Below are 21,289 nucleotides of genomic sequence, written 5' to 3'. Positions count from 1 at the left end.
ATAAGTTCTTTTACTTGTTCTAAAAAAAACTTTAGCGTAAAGAGCGAGGTATTGAGGAGGGGCGATCTCCTTCACATACGTAATAATTTCTGTTTGTTTTAAGTTTTAATGCTGCTCCTTACTTTCTGTTGAATTTTTTTTTTTTGTTTATTTCATTTCCTATAATTTTTTTTAATAATTATGGGAAATCCAGCTACCCCTCCATGGACAATTCCCTTCCCCCACGTAATATTCCTCCATGGATAGATCTTCCCACGTACAAACCCCCACCCCTCCACCAGAGCCCCCCTTAGAAACGTCAGAATACTTCCCAATACTATATGTAAACGGGGGCTGTGAGGGGTTAAGTCATCCCCAAAGAAATAGTTATCAGATTTTTCAACTATTCTGAAAAAAACTTGCTATCTCTAATTTTGATCGGGCGACTTTGGGGAAAAATGAGCGTGGAAGGGAAGCTAGCTGCCTTTCAATATTTTTGGTCACTTAAAAAGGGCACTAGAAATTTTGATTTCCGTTAAAATGAGCCCTCTCCCCATCTTCAAAGATCTCTGGTTTGATACGATCACTGCTGGAAAAAACAAATAAACGCACATCTGTGATCTTTCTTCCGACAAAAAAAGCAAAATTTCACAATTTTGTTCATAGGACCTTGAAACCTATACAGTTTGGTTCTCTGGTATGCTGAAACTGATGGTGTCATTTTCCATCAAGATCACTTGATGTTTTGGGGTGTTTTCCCCTTTTTAAAAATTGAGCAAATTTTCTCAGGCTCGTAACTTTTGATGGGTACCGTCAACCGGGGTCACTTTTACATAATTTTCAACATTAAGACCCTTTACGAGTTAGCAGGTTGGTCAAAAAAATAATCTAAAACTAGTGCCAAAAGTGTGACTTTTGCTACGAGATGGCAGCCTGAGACGCTTAATATTGCATCTCTGACGCAACTATACTTCATTTTTAAAGATAATTTCGATTATTAAAGTCACCCGGCTTTGGGGGGTTACTTTGACAACCAGCTTGGACCATCAGCTTTAAGACTGCCAGTTTTGCTGTACAACTCGTTTATTGGTATCAAATGTATCAAAAGTGATAAAAAAACATCAGCTATTATAAAAATCATGGAAAAAAAAACAATTAAAAACAGCCTTCAAAACTAACCAAATCAGTTGCTTCAGTAAAAGAATAACCCTTGGGGATCATAAAACCGGACAGATCCACCCAACCAACTGACTAGAGGTTCCTGAGGTGCCGCCGACCTCAGAAGGCTTTGGCAACATCATTTCTAACTGGCTGGTGTAGAAACAGCTTGTTTCTTCTGTCAGCACGAACTTGTAGCTCGGAAGAAGCCACGTGCTTTAGAAATTCCAGCTCGATGTCGATTCCAGCGTTTTTATTTGCATCCTCACTCAGATCAAATTGTCTGTCAGCTCTGGTTACGTATTGTAATGTGGACTTCTTTCCAGCCAAATTGATCACAAATTACTACTACTACTAACAACTCACCGTAGCACCAAGCCGCCTGAGGCCAACACAGCTAAGCATGCTTCTCCTCCACCCCACTCTATTTAAAGCCTCCCTTTTTACATCCGCCCAAGAAGTTCCCATTTCCTTTAAATCCTTCTTTATGACGTCCTCCCACCGCAGACGGGGGCGACCTGCTTTCCGTTTAGCCCTAGATGGTTGGCCGAAAAGAACAATCTTCGGCAGTCTGTCATCCTTCATCCGCACAACGTGCCCTAGCCACCTCAACGTTTCTTTCACTATAGCCCTAGAGAGCGGTATTGAACCACATTTTTCGTATAGCCTATTGTTTGAAATACGGTCAGTCAGCCGGGTACCCAGAATAATCCTTAAGCAATTCTCTGGAAAACATCTAGCAAATCTTCATCCGCTTTTCGGAGCGTCCATGCTTCAGAGCCATATTTGACCGCTGTCATCACTGTAGCTTCTAATATTCTAATCTTGGTTTGCAGACCTATCTTTTTATTCTTTCAGATTTTTTTTAACTGTGAAAAAACACCCTGAGCCTTGGCTATTCTATGTTTAACATCTTCACTGCTCCCTCCATCTTTACTGATAATACTACCAAGGTAAGTGAAGTTGCCCACCTGATCAATCTTTTCATTACGCAGCGTCACCTTTTCATCTTCACTTATTCCTAGCCTTAGGGACTTAGTCTTCCTAACATTAATAGCCTGACCCTGTCTTCCATAGCCTGACCCTGTCTGTCAGGGTCTTCGATAATTTCAGAGACCACACTGCCTTTCCATGACGATAAAATAAAAGTTCAAAATAGGGATAAAATCCTTTTTAATAGACAGTGTATAGAAAAATTCACAAAAAATACCAGATATTTCGGTCACATATACAGTGACCGTCATTTTTTACCGAATAAAATTACTGATGACGGTCACTGTATATGTGACCGAAATATCTTTTTTTTTTGTGAACTTTTCTGTACACTGTCTATTAAAAAGGATTTTATCCCTATTTTGAAGTTTTATTTTATCGTCAGGGTCTTCTGCAGTTCTCATGCTGATATCAGAGTCCGAACCGTCGTCGAACTGAGGGTCCTCTGGTAAACTGTAAGAACTGACATTATCTTGAACAAACTGTGGAGAATTTCTCTTTAAAGTCTTCGAGTTCTTTCTTCTGGCAAATTGACTTTTGTCAGGAACAGTATCATGCGTGTCAGAGCTGCCGTTGTCTCTGTTACTAGTCGTCTGCTTCCTTTTTTTCGCTTCTCTTGGCTGTGGTATTTTTACTGTCTTTAGACGAGATACTTTTTCCTGGTATAATTTTCAATCTTCGACGCTGACGCTGTGGAGCGATATCATCTATCCCATAGCGCATACGTGCAGGCATCTCTGTAACTGCTTGTCTGATAGTTTCGACAGCTTCGCTTGTAGTTGAGTCTTCCCTGGGTATTTTTGCAATGAAGCCATCTTTGTTTATGGGAAATACTAAACAAGCATTGGATCCGTTTTTATAGTCTCTGCAGATGTTTCCCGCATCTTATCCTATAGTTGAACTATTAGGGTCTTAAAGTACTCTTTGGAAACTGTGGACTTGTTTAGATAGCGCGTCTTATATTCTGTTAGGATCTTCCGCCATACACGTTTCATCGGACCAAACATGGCAACATCTAGCGGCACATTTGGCGGGAGACAAACAAATCTGATGTTGTTTTCAGTACAAAGACGCAAGACCCTCTTTCGATATGCGATGAAAGATTGTCACCGATCAAGACTTTTGGTTCATATGGGCTGAACTTCTTCGCCCAGGGAACGAATACTGACTCAAAGAAATCATGGAAGCAAGTTGAATCGAACCACCCAGACTTTGATCTGTTGAATCGAAAGCCCTTTGCAGCTCTTTCAATCGAAGTATCCCAGAGCTTTTCCAATTTAAAGACAATATACGGCGGAAAAAGTTAACCACTAGCAGTAGCTGCTACCATTATAGATGTTGCTGATTTCGTCTTGTTCATTACCCTCTCGGGATATTTTACTTTGCGTTTAAAGAGATAGCCTTCACTCGTCCAGGATGATCAGACAGCTTGGTTTCGTCGTAATTGACAATGCATTCAGGCTTAGCGTCGCGAAGCGTCTCCTCAAGGCCATCAGTGTACGAGCTCACAGTACCGGATTCAACTTTGCTGCGGCTTGAGCTAATATTCTGGCAGATTCTGTGGTTCAGTTGATTCGAATATCTTTTAAGAAAGATTCCGGCCCAGTCGTCTTCCAGGAGTTTTTTTTTTGTAGCGCGGTTCATTCAGTTTCTTTTTATCAAGAAACGATTTGACAAGGAGACGGAGATCAAACCGTGTAAGCAGAAATCCCCACTCAGACAGACGAATCAGATGGTGAGTAAGAACTGTTTCTTCGTTCCTTTCAAGAACTGTCTGCCCGCCGAATTTTTTTTAGATGCAGCCATTTTGTGTGGTTCCGAAGAGTGCCGTACAGAACTGGTAGTATTTCGCTGCAGTGTAGATTTTAGCCCCATTCTTCACAGCTTCAACTACCTTTTCGATTGCTCCCTCGGGAAAAGCCTTGTACGGACGAGCATCAGGCTTTCGTTCGTAAATTCTTGTCATCTGAAAGAGAAAAAAAAACTTAAAGAAAACCACAGTGAACTAATCTTGATGTTTAAGCTTAGTTAGATAGATAGATAGATAGATTTTTTATTTCATACGAATAAAAACAAACACAAATAATTAAATAAGGCCAACCGGGAGCTAAGCTCGAAAAGAAGGCTATCGATTATTACATTCATTTCAAATACACCAAAAATAAAGATAAAGAAGATAAACCAAAATACATCATAACATATAGAAGGAGACCCACAAAGGAGGCTACCCCAGCATGGCAAATTCCAAAAATAATAATAAAAAAAAACAACAAATTATCAAGTAGAATCACCCGTTATCAAACGTTAATATTATATTCTACGAACTTAGTCTTTAAATGTGATCGGCTATTCAGATTTTTAAATTTAGTGTTTAATTTAAGCCTATTTGCTATAGAAGGGATTTGGTATCTTATTGAAAATTTATCTCTTTCACAGTTGACCGAGGGGATTTTATACGCTCCAAAACGAGCCGACGAAGAAGCGAGTGACAAGAATATGTGATTCATAAAAATAAGTTGCCGGAGACTGAATATCATAATACCAGAGCGATAATTGCAAATCCTTAAGTTGACTAAGGTTTAATATATGAAGAAATAAAAATAAAGTTTTTGTCTCAGAAAGACTTTGAAGTCGTGCAGGACGATGAAAGAAAGTACCAAGGATTATTATGGCTTTAATTTGCAATGTTTGGAGGGGCTAAAAATGATTAGGAAATGTATTTAGGTAAACAATGTGACAATACCTTAGGAATTATTCTATTAAAGAATGATAGAAGAAGATATAAAAGAAGATATAGAAAGAAAAAAGGTTAAAATTTAAATCAGAACACTTCTGGGGTGACTTTGATAACTTTCAAAGTCACCCCCGAAATACCCTTTCTCCAAGGGGTGACTTTGACAACTCACCCATCTCCTTCCGTTTTAAGGTAAATCACTAAATACTTACTGGGCGACTTTCTGATCATGTTTACAAACCTACTAATGCCCCACAACACAAAAACAATCACCTGTTCTATCGTGGTCAGACAAATTTTCAGTACCCCTAAACATAACGAAAAGTACTTACTTTACACAACCAGTTCACAAACAGACAGTCTTTACTCGATGGATGCCATTTTCACACTGACTGACGAAAATAATCTAAAGAGCCATCTAGAATTTTCTCAGATTTTTTTCGTCACACCACGTGTCGTCAAAAGTCAAAAGAAACATTTTTCCATTGTTGTGTCAATGTCACCCCTGATTATCAGTCTCACTCCGGTTGGCGATACATTAAATTTTACATATTTTTAATAAGCATCAAAATTTGATTCTTTTGATGTATCTTTTTTGTAATCAAAACTTTTTTAGAGTTTCGGTCACTATTGAGCCGCATCGCTCCTTACGTTCGTTACCACGACCTGTTTGAAAAATAATTACTAATTGTTTTAGACGTATTAGAGAAATTAAAGAAATGAAGGAAAGACTATCTAATTATAGGTACTAGCATAAACCCTAATAAAGTACAAAATGTAAGTCCATAAAGTCAACACACAGAAGAACAAAATATTTGAGGAAAAGTATATTAGCCATAGCTAAATATTTTGTTTAAGTAATTCATTTTGTATATGGAAAGATTTCAGCTTATCATAAAGCGGAAGTAAGGAGGATAATTGAACGAAAAAAATTTAATAGGTCAATGAAAATATGGTTAATGGGCTATATTTAGGTCGATAGGCCAGTTAACCAGAAAGTGGTTAACTTTGTTTGCTTGTCTGCTGATAATTTGACTAACTTTAACTTTGTTGTTACTGCTTCATTAATTGCGATTCCGTTCGAGTCCGGCAGCTTTATATGCAGTCGTAAGACACGAATCTATTTGGAAAACTAAGTTTTTTTAATTTACATTATGATTGTTCTAGTAAACGATGAAGCAAGGACCTTGACAAAAATTTATTTTTATGATGTCATTTCAAATGAAGCTTTCAGCTAGCAACCTGCAACAAAAATGATGCTAGAGGATTTGCTACTGGTAGCTTTCCCCCTCCAATCATTGATTTATCCTGAAAAAACACCCTCGCAGTGGTGTAATGTATATGAAACTTTCAGGAATTAATTTTTAATAAATGTAAGGCCATAGAAGATGTTTTACATTTATTGGGGCGTTTCATACCTTTTCCAGTGTAATTGATAATAGATTTTGTAAATGTTTTTTTTTCTAATTTATCTTACTTTTTTAGTTTGTTACATTTTATGACCATGCATTATTGACTAATTTATTGATAGAACATGTATACTAAGACAAATCTTTTAATTTGTAAATCGTGTTACGTTTTGTTTTATTTTGTTTATTTTTTTATTTTAATGGAACATGTATAGAAGTCTGCAAAGAATGGATCGTAAACGTTGAAAATGCAAATGCAATCCATAAATGTGATATATAAGATGATCTTTCTTGTTGGGATTTTGATATTCCTTCCCACGAATACGGAGGCGTCAGCTGGTGATAGAACACAGGCATTCCAAGACTGTTTGTATTTTTGCCAGAGAAATAATTGTACTACAGATACAGGTACGTATTCTATTTCTCTGTTAATTATACTGAATAGCAATAAAAAAAGATACCTTTGTCTGCTTTTACCAAGTAACCTTAAAAAGAGAAAAGAAATTAAAATTAACAATGGAATCAAATTTAACAAGCAGCGAATACTACAAATAAGAGTTGGAATGCTGCCTCTCCCAATGGCTAGGATGCCATTGGTTCTTTAGTCAAATCTATACGTATTTTGAATAATGTCGTCTTTCATCATTACATCTGAAAATAGAAATACTCATCAAATTTCCAGAACACAAAAGGAAACATTTCTTAAAACAAGTGCGTTTTTTTTGTAGATACTTAGTTCTACCATTTCACCAGAGAAGTATCTTTTTAATCCCCTTATTGATTCCTATTGCTTGGTTGAAATAATCGTTTTCGATCTATGTGAAATGTAAAGAAAATCCTGTGTTTGCCTAGAATGTCAAAATATGATTATGTAGTTAATGTGTCATTCCTAATTTAATGTACTAGTTAAAATATCGACAAGCCTTGCTATTTTACACGTAGGCTCTTAGAAATACTTCTAAGTTACACTTAGAAGATTTTAGGGATACATTGGAGGGTGAAGCTCTTAAAACTTGTCATATGATTGCGACAAATTCCAGGGTACAAATGGTATTGTTTTTTCTATATTTTTCAATACCATTATGATAACTGAAAGATGTGATTGAAATGGTTATTTTCACGGTTTGGTTATTATAGAGAAAATTTAGAATCTTCTTTGCTTGTGTGTTTGGATGTATATATATATATATATATATATATATATATATATATATATATATATATATATATATATATATATATATATATAGATAGATAGATAGATAGATAGATAGATAGATAGATAGATAGATAGATAGATAGTAGTAGTAGTAGTAGTAGTGTGTGTGTGTGTGTGTGTGTGTGTGTGTGTGTGTGTGTGTGTGTGTGTGTGTGTGTGTGTGTGTGTGTGTGTGTGTGTGTGTGTGTGTGTGTGTGTGTGTGTGTGTGTGTGTGTGTGTGTGTGTGTGTGTGTGTGTGTGTGTGTGTATATATATATATATATATATATATATATATATATATATATATATATATATATATATATATATATATATATATATATATATATATATATATATATATATATATATATATATATATATATTTATATATCATAAGTAGAAGTTCAAGTTGTCTTTTGTTTGATGAAGACGAACTGAGATGATTTCTCTTATTTCTTTGAATTCCAGATGGTGTTACACATTATGATAGAGTTCAGCCCTTTTACCTCAAAGTTTTTCAGTGGGACTGTGAAGAGGAATGCAAATATTTTTGTATGTGGTACACTCTTGATAGATTTGCAAAGGGAAGCTATTGGGTTCCTCAATTCTATGGAAAGGTAAAGGTTCAATGTATCCTACTAGCTAGAAAACTGTTACCTTTATTGCTGGCTAGCTAACCACCAAGCTTTAAGCTGAAGTTGTTGGTAATAGATATTTTTTTTCATGGTATCATAAAAATAGGAAAAACACGTGTATGTATGTGTGACACATATACATAGGCACAAACAAACACACTTACACAGAGGCACAGACATTCTGTGCGTGTGTTCGCGCGCGTGTGTGCGTGTTTGTGTACTCTGCTGGCACAATAGGTGGAAATAATCAAAGTGTTTTTTGGGAGGAGTGGGAGGGAAATCAAGGATCTTTGAGGAAACGGGGGTGGGGTCAAAAAACAGAATACACGTGTAATACCCTGATAATTTTCTTGGGGGATTGCGTACTCCCTCCCATATATCATTGTATGTAAATATAGGGTATTATTCTGAAATATTACCTTTTAATCTTATCAGCTAGTGATCAAGAGCCATGGGTATTCTTAGCTTTTCTTTGATTAGTTGTTCTATACCGCCATTTCTGGACAGAAATCATCCAAGAAAATTATGAGTGCAAATTCAAAATGTGGCCTTGTTTTTTTTTGGCACAATAACCCTAGTTCAATATGCCTCTAATGCTTACGTGTACTAGTTATTCTCTAACTATTATCTTCAAAATAATTGCAAGAAAAACATTATTGCGGATATAAGTCGTCCCTTCGAGATTTCCGTTCATTGTTTTGTTTAATGGGTTGGTAGTAGAACCCGGCGCCGCGCCGATGAGGGAAGACCGGTGGCGGTGGGGCCAAAACAGCGCGCCGCCGCCGCGCCACGCCGCCGATCGTGCCGCCGGAGGCGCGATCAATGTTGACCACAAGCATTAATGTTTTCATCTGTCTTTCTCAAATCACAGCTTAAATTTACAACAGATTCGAGCCTATTCATGAGTTCAAACGTTCACAAGTCGCTGGCTGGAAACTGGTCTTCTTCGTTATTCATCAAGTGAAGTAGAAATCTGGTGGAAACGAAATGGCTGTGGCGTTTCAGAACCCTTGCATAATACGAGTAGTTTAAGTATCTATTAGCTATGTATTCTTAATATAAATAATTGTCAAAATTAGTAGTATCGTTTCATTGAGCAATGCTGTATTCAAAACTCCAAATATCATATCACAAAATTTGTTAGTTATATGGGTAACAACTTTGAATACAACTTTGAACTTAGAATCTTAATTTTTTCATAACGCCCTTTGCCTGTATCTGTTTTTTCACCTTTAAAACAGTTGAAATGGGCGACTTTGATACTGATTGTTTTTTTTTTTTTTTGCTCTTTTGGATTCCTAAAAAGCCTTCTTGTATTCAAAACTGGTTTTTAATAATAATTAAAAAAAAAACATTTTAACGTTTTTTTTTGGCTTCTTTATAGAATATATGTTATGTAGGCTAAGGTTGAACTGCTGCTTTTTTATTGCTTTTGGCAGCTCTTTTGGATATTATTCATTTTTTCTTTTGGGGGTTCATTCCAAATTATAAACTCATAAATACATAATATCAGTCAAATTTATAAACTGCATCTAAAAGGAGTAAATTTATCATATTGAAAAATACATAATGAACACTTTACATGAGAACACTTCAATTACAATGAAACAAAAAACACTTAATGGTTTATTCGGTATGAAGAAAAATGAAGTGCCAGTTATTTTCTTTGGTAAAAAATGAAAAGCTCATTCATTTTATATGTAATTAAACGAAATAATATGCAGACTGAAGTAGCTCCAGGAAGATGTTGAGATTTTCTTCCTAGTTCGTTACTTTTAATACAAGCAAAATGTTAAGGAGACTTACTACCAGTTATTGAGTTTAAACTTTGATTTCCAAATGCTCATAAAAATTACCAAATTTAAGAAAGTCGCAACAATAAGTCATCTGTGGTCAAAATACTCCAAAACTCCTCTTTGATCCCCACCCAGGCTCAAAGCTTCTGCTATGGTCATATCCATGAAAATCTCCAAAGAGTTTCTTTTTAAAATAGCTTTCAAGCGTAGTTAGGGGTTGTTAGCCTTTTTTGCTTTTCTTCAAAGCTTTGAAAAAAGTGTTATAATATTCCAAATGTTACATTTGTTATATTTGTGCATATTTTCGGTAATCATTTGTGGGTTGATCGAATTTTTTAAGCCACTGTAGATACGTAAGAACGTTGCAACATCTAGTACTCTGAGGTCATAAGACTGTAAAAGAATCCTCCTTGAACCTCCCATATTGAAAGCTTTTATTATGACCTGGCCTTTAAATTTAACTTGGGTACAGGACGAAGGGCGCCATTGTCACTCGAGCGCAACGTTAGGTGGGTATGTCGATATCGCTTTCGTTACACCAATTCGTTTTAGTGTGAATCTGCCTGGTGTTTTTAATGAATGTCTTCAAAGTAAACCCGTTTCTTCAATAAGAAAAAAAAAACGGGTTGGATGCATATGTCCCTTTCCCTTTGGACGATAAAACAATACAAGTGCTGTATCAAGTATAACTCATGAAAATATTGTTAATTTTTGTAAACTTTTCAAATTTTTGGCATCCCTGCTTTCAATAAAAAAAAAATCAAGGTACTATCATTAAATATAATAACTTCCTATGCCCCCCCCCCTCTGGATACCATCTTGATAGGATGCCGTCTCTGCTTTAAATTAAATAAAACTAACTTTTTGGCATTCCTGCTTTCAATAAAAAATTTTTAAGATATTATCATTTAAATGTAATACCTGCCCCCCCCGTCTGGATACCACCTTGATAGGATACCGTCTCAGCTTTACATTAGAAAAATAATCTACTTAATAATTAACTAGGTCACTATATGGTTCAAACAAACCCGCAAAATAACGTTAAACAGCTTAGTTTTCCTTGAAAAAAAATTGAGGGTATGAGTAAAGGGGTGCCAATCTTTTTGGCATCCCTGCTTTCAGTAAAAAAAATTTAGGTATTATCATTTAAAAATAATAACCCCCTATCCCCCCCCTATAGGCAATAATATGAATAATATTTTTGGGGTAACTTCCGTTTCAATCTTTAATTCCCCAACCTTGTACATAGCTTAGTCTATAGCTATATTTTTTCTCAATAGAAGGTTTTTTTTTGTTTTTTTTTTTGGGGGGGGGGGTAAAAATATTTCAGAAAGAAGATTATATTTTCCATCAGGCGTTCAGCACTTGAGTATTAAACATTAAGAAAATATTATCTAAAAACAGCAAAAGAAAAACAAAATTCTGCAAACTTGCAATTCAGCAGTAGAAACAATCTGTCGGCTGTCAATTTCAAAATTCAACTGAAGGCTGAAGCTGGATAGTAGTGAATGTGTTCTATAATTCTATTCAACTTGAAAATAAAATTCTTGACTACGAATGATGTAAGAAATAGCGATTGGGAAACTGCATTAGAAATGATTTAAACTCATTTCATAAAAACGATACTTTTTTTGTCAACATATGATGAACTGTGAATATTGTAATATTTGCAATTGCAGATTGCATCTGTCTGGTTTTTATGCAATGTAACGAACAAGACGAAAATTAACGAACAAGAGAGTAGTGAAGAATTATGGTATGCAAAGTAATATTTGGCAGGGAAAGTCACTGGTGATAAATCGCTAGGGGTGGCACCGTCATTTCGTGATTTTCGGGGATTCAGGGTGACTCGTGATTTTCGGGGTTTCGGTAAATTTTTTCTCAGGTTGACGCATAGATTTTCGGGGAAATACCCGAAAATTCGGGGATAGTGTAAATATTGGGAGGTGGGGGACGCTTTGCATACGAAGATTTATAGGCTCAAATCCACAAGCATTTATACCCCATAATGTCTTTTTTAATTACAATTGTGGAGACATGTCTCTAAAACACCCCAGATGGAGATTCATCCCTCCTGAGATGGTTTCAGTGATTTGATGTTTGCAAGATGCCTTTTTCGTCCAAATGATCGAAAATGGGTATTTCAGATCAGTTAATTACCTACAATCTTCACTATAATGTTTGCTTCTCAACAGAGTTGGCTTTTTTCCTATTTAAAAATCTACTGTGTCTCCTTTAATAGCTTTCAGTAATGGTTTGATACTTTTTCTTTTAAAACAAATATGTTCTATTTTTATCAGTTAAACTGCAACAACTGGCTAATTTTCATATTTTCTCAGCTATTTTTCCTAAGTTATGGTATCTATCAAATTGATGTAGTCATGTATTTATGTTTTGTTTTGTGTATATGTTCTTTTTTAAATAATAGGGTTTTGGTGTTCGGGAATGCCATCAAATTTACCATAATGATGGTAACTACATACGTATTAAATACGGAATATTGTAAGTTATATATATATATATCAATTTATTCCATTCGTCTCCTTTGATGGCATACCCCTTTTGTAATTTAATCACCATTGTCGGACCGTGAAATAACTGGATATAATTGCAAACATATTTTTAATTAAAAATTATTTAGATTTAAATACGAATTTTCAAGGTTTTTCCCTCAGTTATCCAGCATTCAGTTGACTACCTATTTGCAAATGTTATCTTCATTGTATTTTTGTATTTTTCATTGTATTAGTAATTTCATTTTGTTGCATTTATTTAGTTTTGTTTATGTTGTATGGACATTGGTTTGAATGAATTTATAATTTATTGGTTACAGTGGCCTTTTGTCCGGATTTTGGGGATACAGGAGCCTGCATCTACACTATTTTCTTTGCTGAATCTCTACTCACACGTCAAAATGATAAGAAAATTCAGGGAAGATGCCTCAAGAAACACGCCTTTCTTCTATTTCTGGCATGTATACTTTTTGGTAAGCCCTTATTAATTTTTTTTTGTGTATGATGAAATGATATTAATATTTTATCAAAATATTTTTTATCTTAGTTAAATAAGTAAACAATAACTGTAAAAAAACTCAGATTGTTTTTAGGACTATAAAAAGGGAAATTCAAACTGTTACCAAATACGAGGAGAAAATGCAAAATTTGGGTTTAGATCTATTTTTGAATTTGGAACATGATTTAATTTTTCCTGATGTGGGAGTCAAAAAAAGAAATATAAATTAAAGAAAATTGGGCTTTTAAAATAATGAGTAAAAAAATCTTTTGGAAAAAGTAAATAATAAAAGTTAAAGCATAAATTATGGTGTTCAACTTACGACTCAATCGGAGGATGAAAAATATCTTGATATGATGAAGCTTTAGCATAACATTTGAGGGAGGTGCTTAGTGAAAGGACTGCCCTCTAATTTCTCTTTAAATAAGTAGGATAATTTATTTAAAGCTTTAATATCGCTCTTTTATTACATTTAAAATGATCTAGTTTTAATTCGTTTTCTGTCATTTTTTTTTTTAAGTACGCGGGACATCAAAACAGAAACATTCTTTGCCCACTGTTCATGCATGAAACCTCGATTTTCCAAGATTGCTCTTTTGGTTTTTCCAAAATGTTTGGATGAATAGGAAGATAAGTCTGCGAACTAAGATTAGAATATTGGAAGCTACAGTGATGGCAGTGGTCAAATATAGTTCTGAAGCATGGATGCTCCAAAAACAGACGAAGATTTGCTAGATGTTTTCTAGAGAAATTGCCTATGGATTGTATTGGATACCCGACTGACTGACCGTATTTCAAACAGTAGGCTGTATGAAAAGCGTGGTTCAATCCCGCTTTCTAGGGCTACAATGAGAAAAAGGTTGATGGCTAATGCACGTTCTGCGGATGAACGATGACAGATTGCCGGGGGGAGGGGGGCATGTAAAAAGGCAAGGGGGGCTGGCTACCCTCCGTTCCTTTTTCAACATCCCTCCCAATATACCTTTAAATTTTTAAGTTAATACCCTAATCCGTTCCTTAGATATGGCTGTTATGTCCTTTTGACAACCCTCCTGCATATAGTTTGTTTGGATTTTGTTTGACATCCTTCTCAATAGTTTGTCGAAGTTTTACCTTAATACCCTTAGTCTTTCTAGAGAGTTAGGATCAAACTTGTCCCCTTTTCTCTATAATAACCTGATATATAAACAATTGGGTAACTTATATGACTTACAACACTTGCCTCGGGACTATGGGGGGTTAAGTCGTCTCCGGAGGCATAGTTGTCTGACTTTTCGAGTATTTTAAACAAGATGGCTATTTCAAAGTTTTGATAAGATATCTTTGACAGAGAGAGCTGCTAAAAAGGGAATGAGAGGGGGACTGGTTGCCCCCTGACTACTTTTTAATATTCCCATCAACATGCCCTGGAAGGTTAAGCTTAATGCTCTCAGATATTTCTGACATATTGCAGATACGCCTTGATTATAAACTGGATGCACATGGTATCTTTTGTTTTAGTTTGACATGCCCCTCAGTATTTTTCTGAAGTTTCACCTTAATACCCTTAGCCTTTCCGAACATACCCAGCTTCAAATATCCACCTTTTCCTAATTATAAATCCTGCATGTAAAAAAGGGACAAATTGGATAATATACAATTCTGCCCTGGGGACTCTGGGGGCATTGCATCCCCTAATGTATAGTTCCTAGACCTTTTTATTATAAAAAAAAACAAGTAAATGAAAAAGAGAGTTTGGAGGGTTTGTTGCCTTCCACTCTCTCTTCAACATCCCCTCAACATATCTTGAAAATTTCAAGTTAGTACCCTCAGCCGTTCATTAGATAGTGCCGATATTCCCTTTTTGTAACCACCAAGCACATAGTGTGTACTGATTGTGTTCGGCATCCATCTCAACATTTTTTTAAAGTTTTACCTTAATGCCCTAAGCCTTTTTGGAGATCCAGGATCAAACATACCCGCTTTTCCAATAAAAAACCTTATATGTTAACAATGGGTAACTTGATAACTTACAGTCCTTGCCCTCTGAGGAGGGGGGTTTGTTAATGTTCAGGGCATAGCTTTTTACCTTTGCACTATTTTGAACAAAATGGCTGTGTCAAATTTTGATCGAATACTAGAACTTTCAATTCCCAATTGAACGAGCCCCCACCAAAGTTTATACGATCGCTCCTTGCATAAAAACACCTCAAATCTTAACAATAGGCAGCTTGCATAACTTTCAGCCTTTGCCCCGGGGGCTGTGGTTTTTTTTAACCCTGAAGGCATAGCTATTTGGATTTTGCACTATTTTGAACAAAATGGCTATTCCAAAATTTGATCGGATGCATTTGGGGGAAAAGGGTGGAAGCGTGGGGGCTGGTTGCCCTCTGATCACTTTGGACTCTTAAAAAGGGCATTGGAACTTTCAATTTCCAATGAATGAGCTCCTTTTAAAGTTTATATGACCACCCCTTCCGTATGAAGTGCCTCTGGCAAAAGAAGAAAATAAATAAATAATACATTGAAGCCTTATGGCCCCTTACTATAGGCAACGCTAGTGCAGTGCCTCTGAAAAGGTCACGAGTGTCAAAATAGATATTACTAACGTAATTTTTTAATTAAACTTTTGGTTTATGTCCTTTTCGTTCTCGTCAAAAACTTTTTTATTTGGCTCTTATTGTGAATACGCTCCTCTCATTATGAATCTGTAGAATCCTTAAACAAGTTAAAAACTAAAAACTTTAATACTTTTGTTTACCTCCACAGATATGTGCCAACAGTTGGATATGCTCAACAGTATTCCATGCACGTGACACACCCACAACTGAAAAGCTCGACTATTTGGGTGCCTTTGCCATGGTTCTCTTCTCCCTCTATGCTTTAATTATACGGTTAGTTTTTTTTTGTTTTTTTTAATAATCTTTGGTTGTATGTAGCATGTATCTTCAGTGCGTTCCAAGAATATTGTGCTGCCCTTTTAAGCTACCAAGGACTGTAAAAATGAAATGCAATTATTTGAATTGGTGAAGTAAGAAAGAGAAAGAGAGATATGAGATAATATCTTTGGTTGTATACATCATGTATCTTAAGTGTATTCTAAGACTGTTGTGCTGCCCCGTTAAAGTACACAGGACAGTAAACGTGAAATGTGATTGTTTGAATTGGTTAAGTGAGGGAGAGAGGTTAAGAAAAAGAGAGAGAATATTTCTTTCAATTGATTTTTCAATTCGTCCTTAAGCGTGTCCAGAATCGATCTGGAGTCTCTGAAACTAGTGTCAGGGATATCAAGCACATGTTTGAATTGTTAATTGCACATATTTTAGGGTGCTTTTGCTTAAGCCGTCATTATTCATTAATTTGTTCACATTGCTTATTTCATTTTTATAAAAAAAAATCTGTCAAGAAGCGTTCAAATGCGTGTCTAGCTAGAATCCCATGTTTAGACATGTGTCTGGGCAGAAATTAATGTCTAGACAACTACCGTTCACAAACAAATTTTGGTGCTTGGCTAGACAAATTACAACTAAGCATCCAGATCTAGACCCTAGAACTCAAAATCTAGTATTTTCGACTGCAGCCAATCAGAATGTACCAAGTTCCACTATAGATAGATAGATAGATAGATATTTGTCATCTATGTTGACATTTGAAATTGAAATTTAAGTTTTGTTTTCTCATGAATTGTTCTTTCATTTTAGGCAAATATGCAGTACCAGACATAATAGTGAACAACACTAAGGCAATTGTTTGGCTTGTCTCATTCATCAAGTTGTGACAGGAAAAACAGGGATTACAATTTTGAAAGTTTTGCCCGCATAAGCTCTCTTAATCATAGGCAGCGCGATAGCGCTGCCTAAGTAAAGAAGAATGTGGGCACAATGTTTTTTTTCTCCATACCCGGGAAGTTCGTATCAAAGGAGTTGTCGTAGAAATTTCAAAAATGACTCATTTGATTGGAAATTCGAGTGGCTAGTGCCCTTTTTAAAAGTCAAAACTGATTGGAGGGTAATTAGCCCCCCCCCCACGCCCAATTGTCCTATAAACACATCCAATCAAAATTGTGAGATAGCCATTTTCTTCAGCGAAGTTGGATTCCAGATAGAGAATATAGTTTTGAGGACGACACTCCCCCACAGCCCTCAGGGCAAGGGTTTTAAGTTATACCCTGGGGGCATATAACGTTTTTATAGAAGGCATTGTCGTAGCAACTTCAAAAAGGCTCATTTGATTAGAAATTCAAAGGGCTATTGCCCTTTTTAAGGGTCGAAAGTGGTTGGAGGGCAATTAGCCCCCCCCCCGCGCCAGTCTTTCCCCCAAACACATCCAATCAAAAGTTTGAGATGACCATTTTGTTCAGCGTATTTTATTTCGCGATATAAAATATGTTTTTGAGGAGGACACTCCTCCACAGCCCTCAGGGCAAGGGTTTTAAGCTATGCCCTGGGGACATACAAGGTTTTTAAAGAAGTTGTTGTCATAGAAACTTCAAAAAAAAGCTCATTCGATTGGAAATTCAAAGGGCTAGTGCCCTTTTTAATAGTCGAAAGTGTTTAGAGGGCAACTAGCCCCCCCCCCACGCCCATCATTCCCCCAAACACATCCAATAAAATTTTGAGATAGCCATTTTGTTCAGCGTAGTTGATTTCCAGATAAAAAATATGTTTTTGAGGAGGACACTCCTCCACAGGGCAAGGGTTATAAAATGCCTTGGGGTATATAAGGTTTTTATTGAAATCTTTGTCGTAGAAACTTGAAAAAGGGCTCGTTGGATTTGAAATTCAAAGGGCTAGTACCGTTTTTAATAGTCGAAAGTGATTTGAGGGCAACTAACCCCCACTCACGCCCATCTTTTCCCCAAACACATCCAATCAAAATTTTTAGATAGTCATTTTATTCAACGTAGTTGAAAGTTTTGGAAATTTGTTCTTTAAGGATGACAACCCCTCCCCCCACAGCCCTCAGGGCAACGGTTGTAAGTTATGTCCATGGGGCATATAAAGTTTTTATTGAAAGCGCTGTCGTAGAAACTTCAAAAGGGCTCATTCAATTGGAAATTGAAAGGGCTAGTGTCTTTTTTAATAGTTGAAAGTGATTGGATAGCGACTAACGCCCTTCTCACGCCCACCATTTTCCCAAACACATCCAATCAAAACTTTGAGATATCCATTTTGTTCAACGTAGTTTATAGTTCTGGAAATTAGGTCTTTTAGGATGATAACCCCCCCAGAGCCCTCAGTGCACGGTTTGTAAGTTTTGCCCTGGGGGCATATAAAGCTTTTATTGAAAGTGTTGTCGTAGAAACTTCAAAAGGTCTCATTCAATTGGGAGTTGAAAGAGGGCTAGTGCCTTTTTTAATAGTTGAAAGTAATTGGATAGTGACTAGCGCCCCTCTCACGCCCACCATTTTCCAAAACACATCCAATCAAAATTTTGAGATATCAATTTTGTTCAACGTAGTAAAGAACGGGGACACTCGAGAACGAGACAAGAAACGGGGACTAAGTAAAGAGGAGGACACTCCCCCACAACCTTCGGGGCAAGGGTTTTAAGTTATGCCATGAGGGCGTATAAGAACGATGTTGGCACAATGTATATTTTTTTTCCTTTAGAGCAGGGCACTTCGAATCGAAGAAGTTATCGTAGAAACTTCGAAAAGGGCTCGTTCGATTGGAAATTGGAGTGGCTTGTGCCCTTTTTAATAGTCGAAAGTGATTGGAAGGCAACTAACACCCCTTCCACCCCCACCATTTCACGAACACATCCAGTCAAAATTTTGAGATAGCCATTTTGTTCAGCGTAGTTTATTTCCGAATAGAAATTATTTTTTTGAGGACACTCCCCCACAGCCTTCAGGGCAAGGGTTGTAATTTATGCCCTGGGGGCATGTAAGGTTTTATACAATGCGTTGTTGTAAAAATTTCAAAAAAGACACATTAGATTTGAAATTGAAATGGCTAGTGCCCTTTTTAATTGTCTAAAGTGATTGGAGGGCAACTAACACCCCTCTCACGCCCATTCCCCAAACACATCCAATCAAAATTTTTAGATAGCCATTTTATTCAACTTAGTTTTAAGTTCTGTAAATTAGGTCTTTAAGGATGACAACCCATCACCCCCCCCCCCGACAACCCTCAGGGCAAGGGTTGTAAGTTCTGCCCTGGGGACATATAAGGTTTTTATAGAACTCGTTGTCGTAGAAACTTCAAAAAGGGCTCATTCGATTGAAAATTGAAAGGGCTAGTGCCCTTTTAATAGTCGAAAGTCATTGAAGGGCAACTAACCCCCCTCTCACGCCCACCATTTCCCCAAACACATCCAATCAAAATTTTGAGATTCCATTTTGTTCAACGTAGTCGAAAGTTCTGGAAATTAGGTCTTTTAGGAAAATAACCCCCTCTCAGCCCTCGAGGCATGGGCTATAAATTATGTCCTGGTAGCATATAAGGTGGATTTACAAATTTGTTGTACAAATTTCAGTAAGGGATCCTTTGTTGGGGAAATTAAACTGGTATTTTCTAGTAGATTAAATTGAGGGGAGAGTAATTGACCCCCCTCCCATTCAATCCAAGTTTAGAGATAGCCATTTTCGTTCAACGTAGTTGAAAGTTCTGGAAATTATGTATTTAAGGATGAAAAACCCTTCAGACTCCCCAGGGCAAAGGTTGTAAGTTATGCCCTGGGGGCATATAAGGTTTTTATATATAGATTTGTCGTAAAAACTTCAAAAGGGGCTCATTCAATTGGGAATTGAGAGGGCTAGTGCTCTTTTTAATATTTAAAAGTGATTGGAGGGTAACTAACTACCCTCTTACGCGCCCCATTCCCTCAAACACATTCAATGAAAATTTTCAGATAGCCATTGTGTTCAAAGTAGTAGAAAGTTCTGGAAATTAGGTCTTTGAGGATGAAACCCCCCCCCCCAGCACTCAGGGCAAGGTTTGTAAGTTTAATTCTGTAAGGTTGTAAGGGTTGTATGATAAAAATTCTTTCAAATATTTTCACTTTTATAACTTAAAGAAATCGAAATTAGTTCAGATTTTAAGGAATAAATATCGTCATATCTATAGAAAATGCATCTAATAGAAATTTTGAGATAGCCATTCTATTCAAAATAGTCTAAATATCATGTAACCTGGCTTTTGGGGTTGAAACAAACCCCACAGATAAGGGGCAAGGATTGTAAGTTATACCCAGGGGGTATTTAAGGTTTTTATGAAAGGTTTAAGTTTAGAAAAACGTTAGACACTAACAGCTCAAAATCTTACTCTATGGCCAAAAAAATGTATTCTTTTTCTTTTTAATTCTTTTATAGTAATTCTTTTAAAAAAATTCTTTAAATGTTTTCACTTTTATAACTTTAAGAAATTAAAAATTAATTCATAATTTAAGGAATAAATATCAGCATATGTACATTAAACTGACAATGCAGATTTTTTTCAATAAATTCATTTGAATACTTTTCCGTAAAGTACAAATTATATTTTGGATTTTAGAAAGCATAGGGTTTAGGAACCTGTTCAGATTAAGTCTTGGTTACGTAATGGCTTGATGAAGCCTAGGCATGAATTTTAAAAAATCAAAATTAAATTAAAAAAAAGTATTTTAAACTATGACTGGGGGAGGGGGTTATTGTTCTCCAGGGATTATTCTAAATGGGGTTTGAGAATTTTCCAAGAGAAAACAACTAAACCTATAGATAATAGCCTAAGCCATTAAAGTACTTCTGAAGGATATATTTTCTTTTGACTCATCAAACTATAAATGTCTAAGCTTTCATAGACGATAAACGTGCCGAATCTAATGAACTAACTTTGCTTATTTTTTGCACCGTAGTAATTTAGACGAAAATGTAGCATTTCCCTTGAAAATTTTGAATGAAAATTCTGTGGATGCGAAACAAAAACACAATTGAAAATTAAAATGAAAAAGAAAAAATTAATACCGTTTTTGACACATTTTCTCGACTAACTATAAATACATACATTGGTGGGCGTGTAATAATAATTAAAGCTGGAAAGTTAACTAACTTACAATAATAATTCTTCTCATGTTAAAAATTACCTTATTAGCAGCAGTCATGTTAAAATTACAGTGAATTACCAAGTCGAATTGGAGCTCTCAAGAAGGGATGTAGCTCCAACATTTTATTGGGGGGGGGGATCTCAATCCGAAAAGTCAAGAGCATGGGCTATAGAATCGTTTTTTCTCCAAATCATTGCCCGCCTGAAACAACGCCACTGCTTTCAAGGTTATTTTTGAAATAGAATTAATTATGAATACATTTTCCAGTAAATTCATTTGATTTTTTTTTCGGTTCTTTACTGAAAACATTTGACACTAAGAGCTCAAAATCTTCTTCTATGGCAAACAAAAATTATTCTTTTTCTCT

At 35.9% G+C, this 21,289-nt stretch overlaps 1 protein-coding gene across 2 annotated transcripts in view; it reads left to right on the top strand.

The window, feature by feature from the left end:
- PGAP3 (Per1-like protein PGAP3) overlaps positions 1–21,289 on the top strand; it is a 66,945-nt gene that overhangs the window by 31,486 nt on the left and 14,170 nt on the right. Inside the window, exons 2-5 of one of the 2 annotated variants that reach the window (XM_089100266.1) lie at positions 6,492–6,681; positions 7,944–8,092; positions 12,740–12,892; positions 15,667–15,791. In XM_089100266.1, the coding sequence (XP_088956392.1) occupies positions 6,522–6,681; positions 7,944–8,092; positions 12,740–12,892; positions 15,667–15,791 (587 nt within the window). In that variant the 5' untranslated portion in view covers positions 6,492–6,521. Of the gene's footprint in view, positions 1–6,488; positions 6,682–7,943; positions 8,093–12,739; positions 12,893–15,666; positions 15,792–21,289 lie in introns of both variants that reach the window. The other variant, XM_089100265.1, reaches the window with a different exon arrangement.

Source organism: Artemia sp. Qi Xiang Cuo, chromosome 14 (genome assembly GCF_049724085.1).
Source record: "Artemia sp. Qi Xiang Cuo chromosome 14, ASM4972408v1, whole genome shotgun sequence".
Taxonomy (NCBI): domain Eukaryota; kingdom Metazoa; phylum Arthropoda; class Branchiopoda; order Anostraca; family Artemiidae; genus Artemia; species Artemia sp. Qi Xiang Cuo.
The sequence above is the reverse complement of the archived record's forward strand: the minus strand, read 5'-3'. Positions and strand labels throughout refer to the sequence as shown.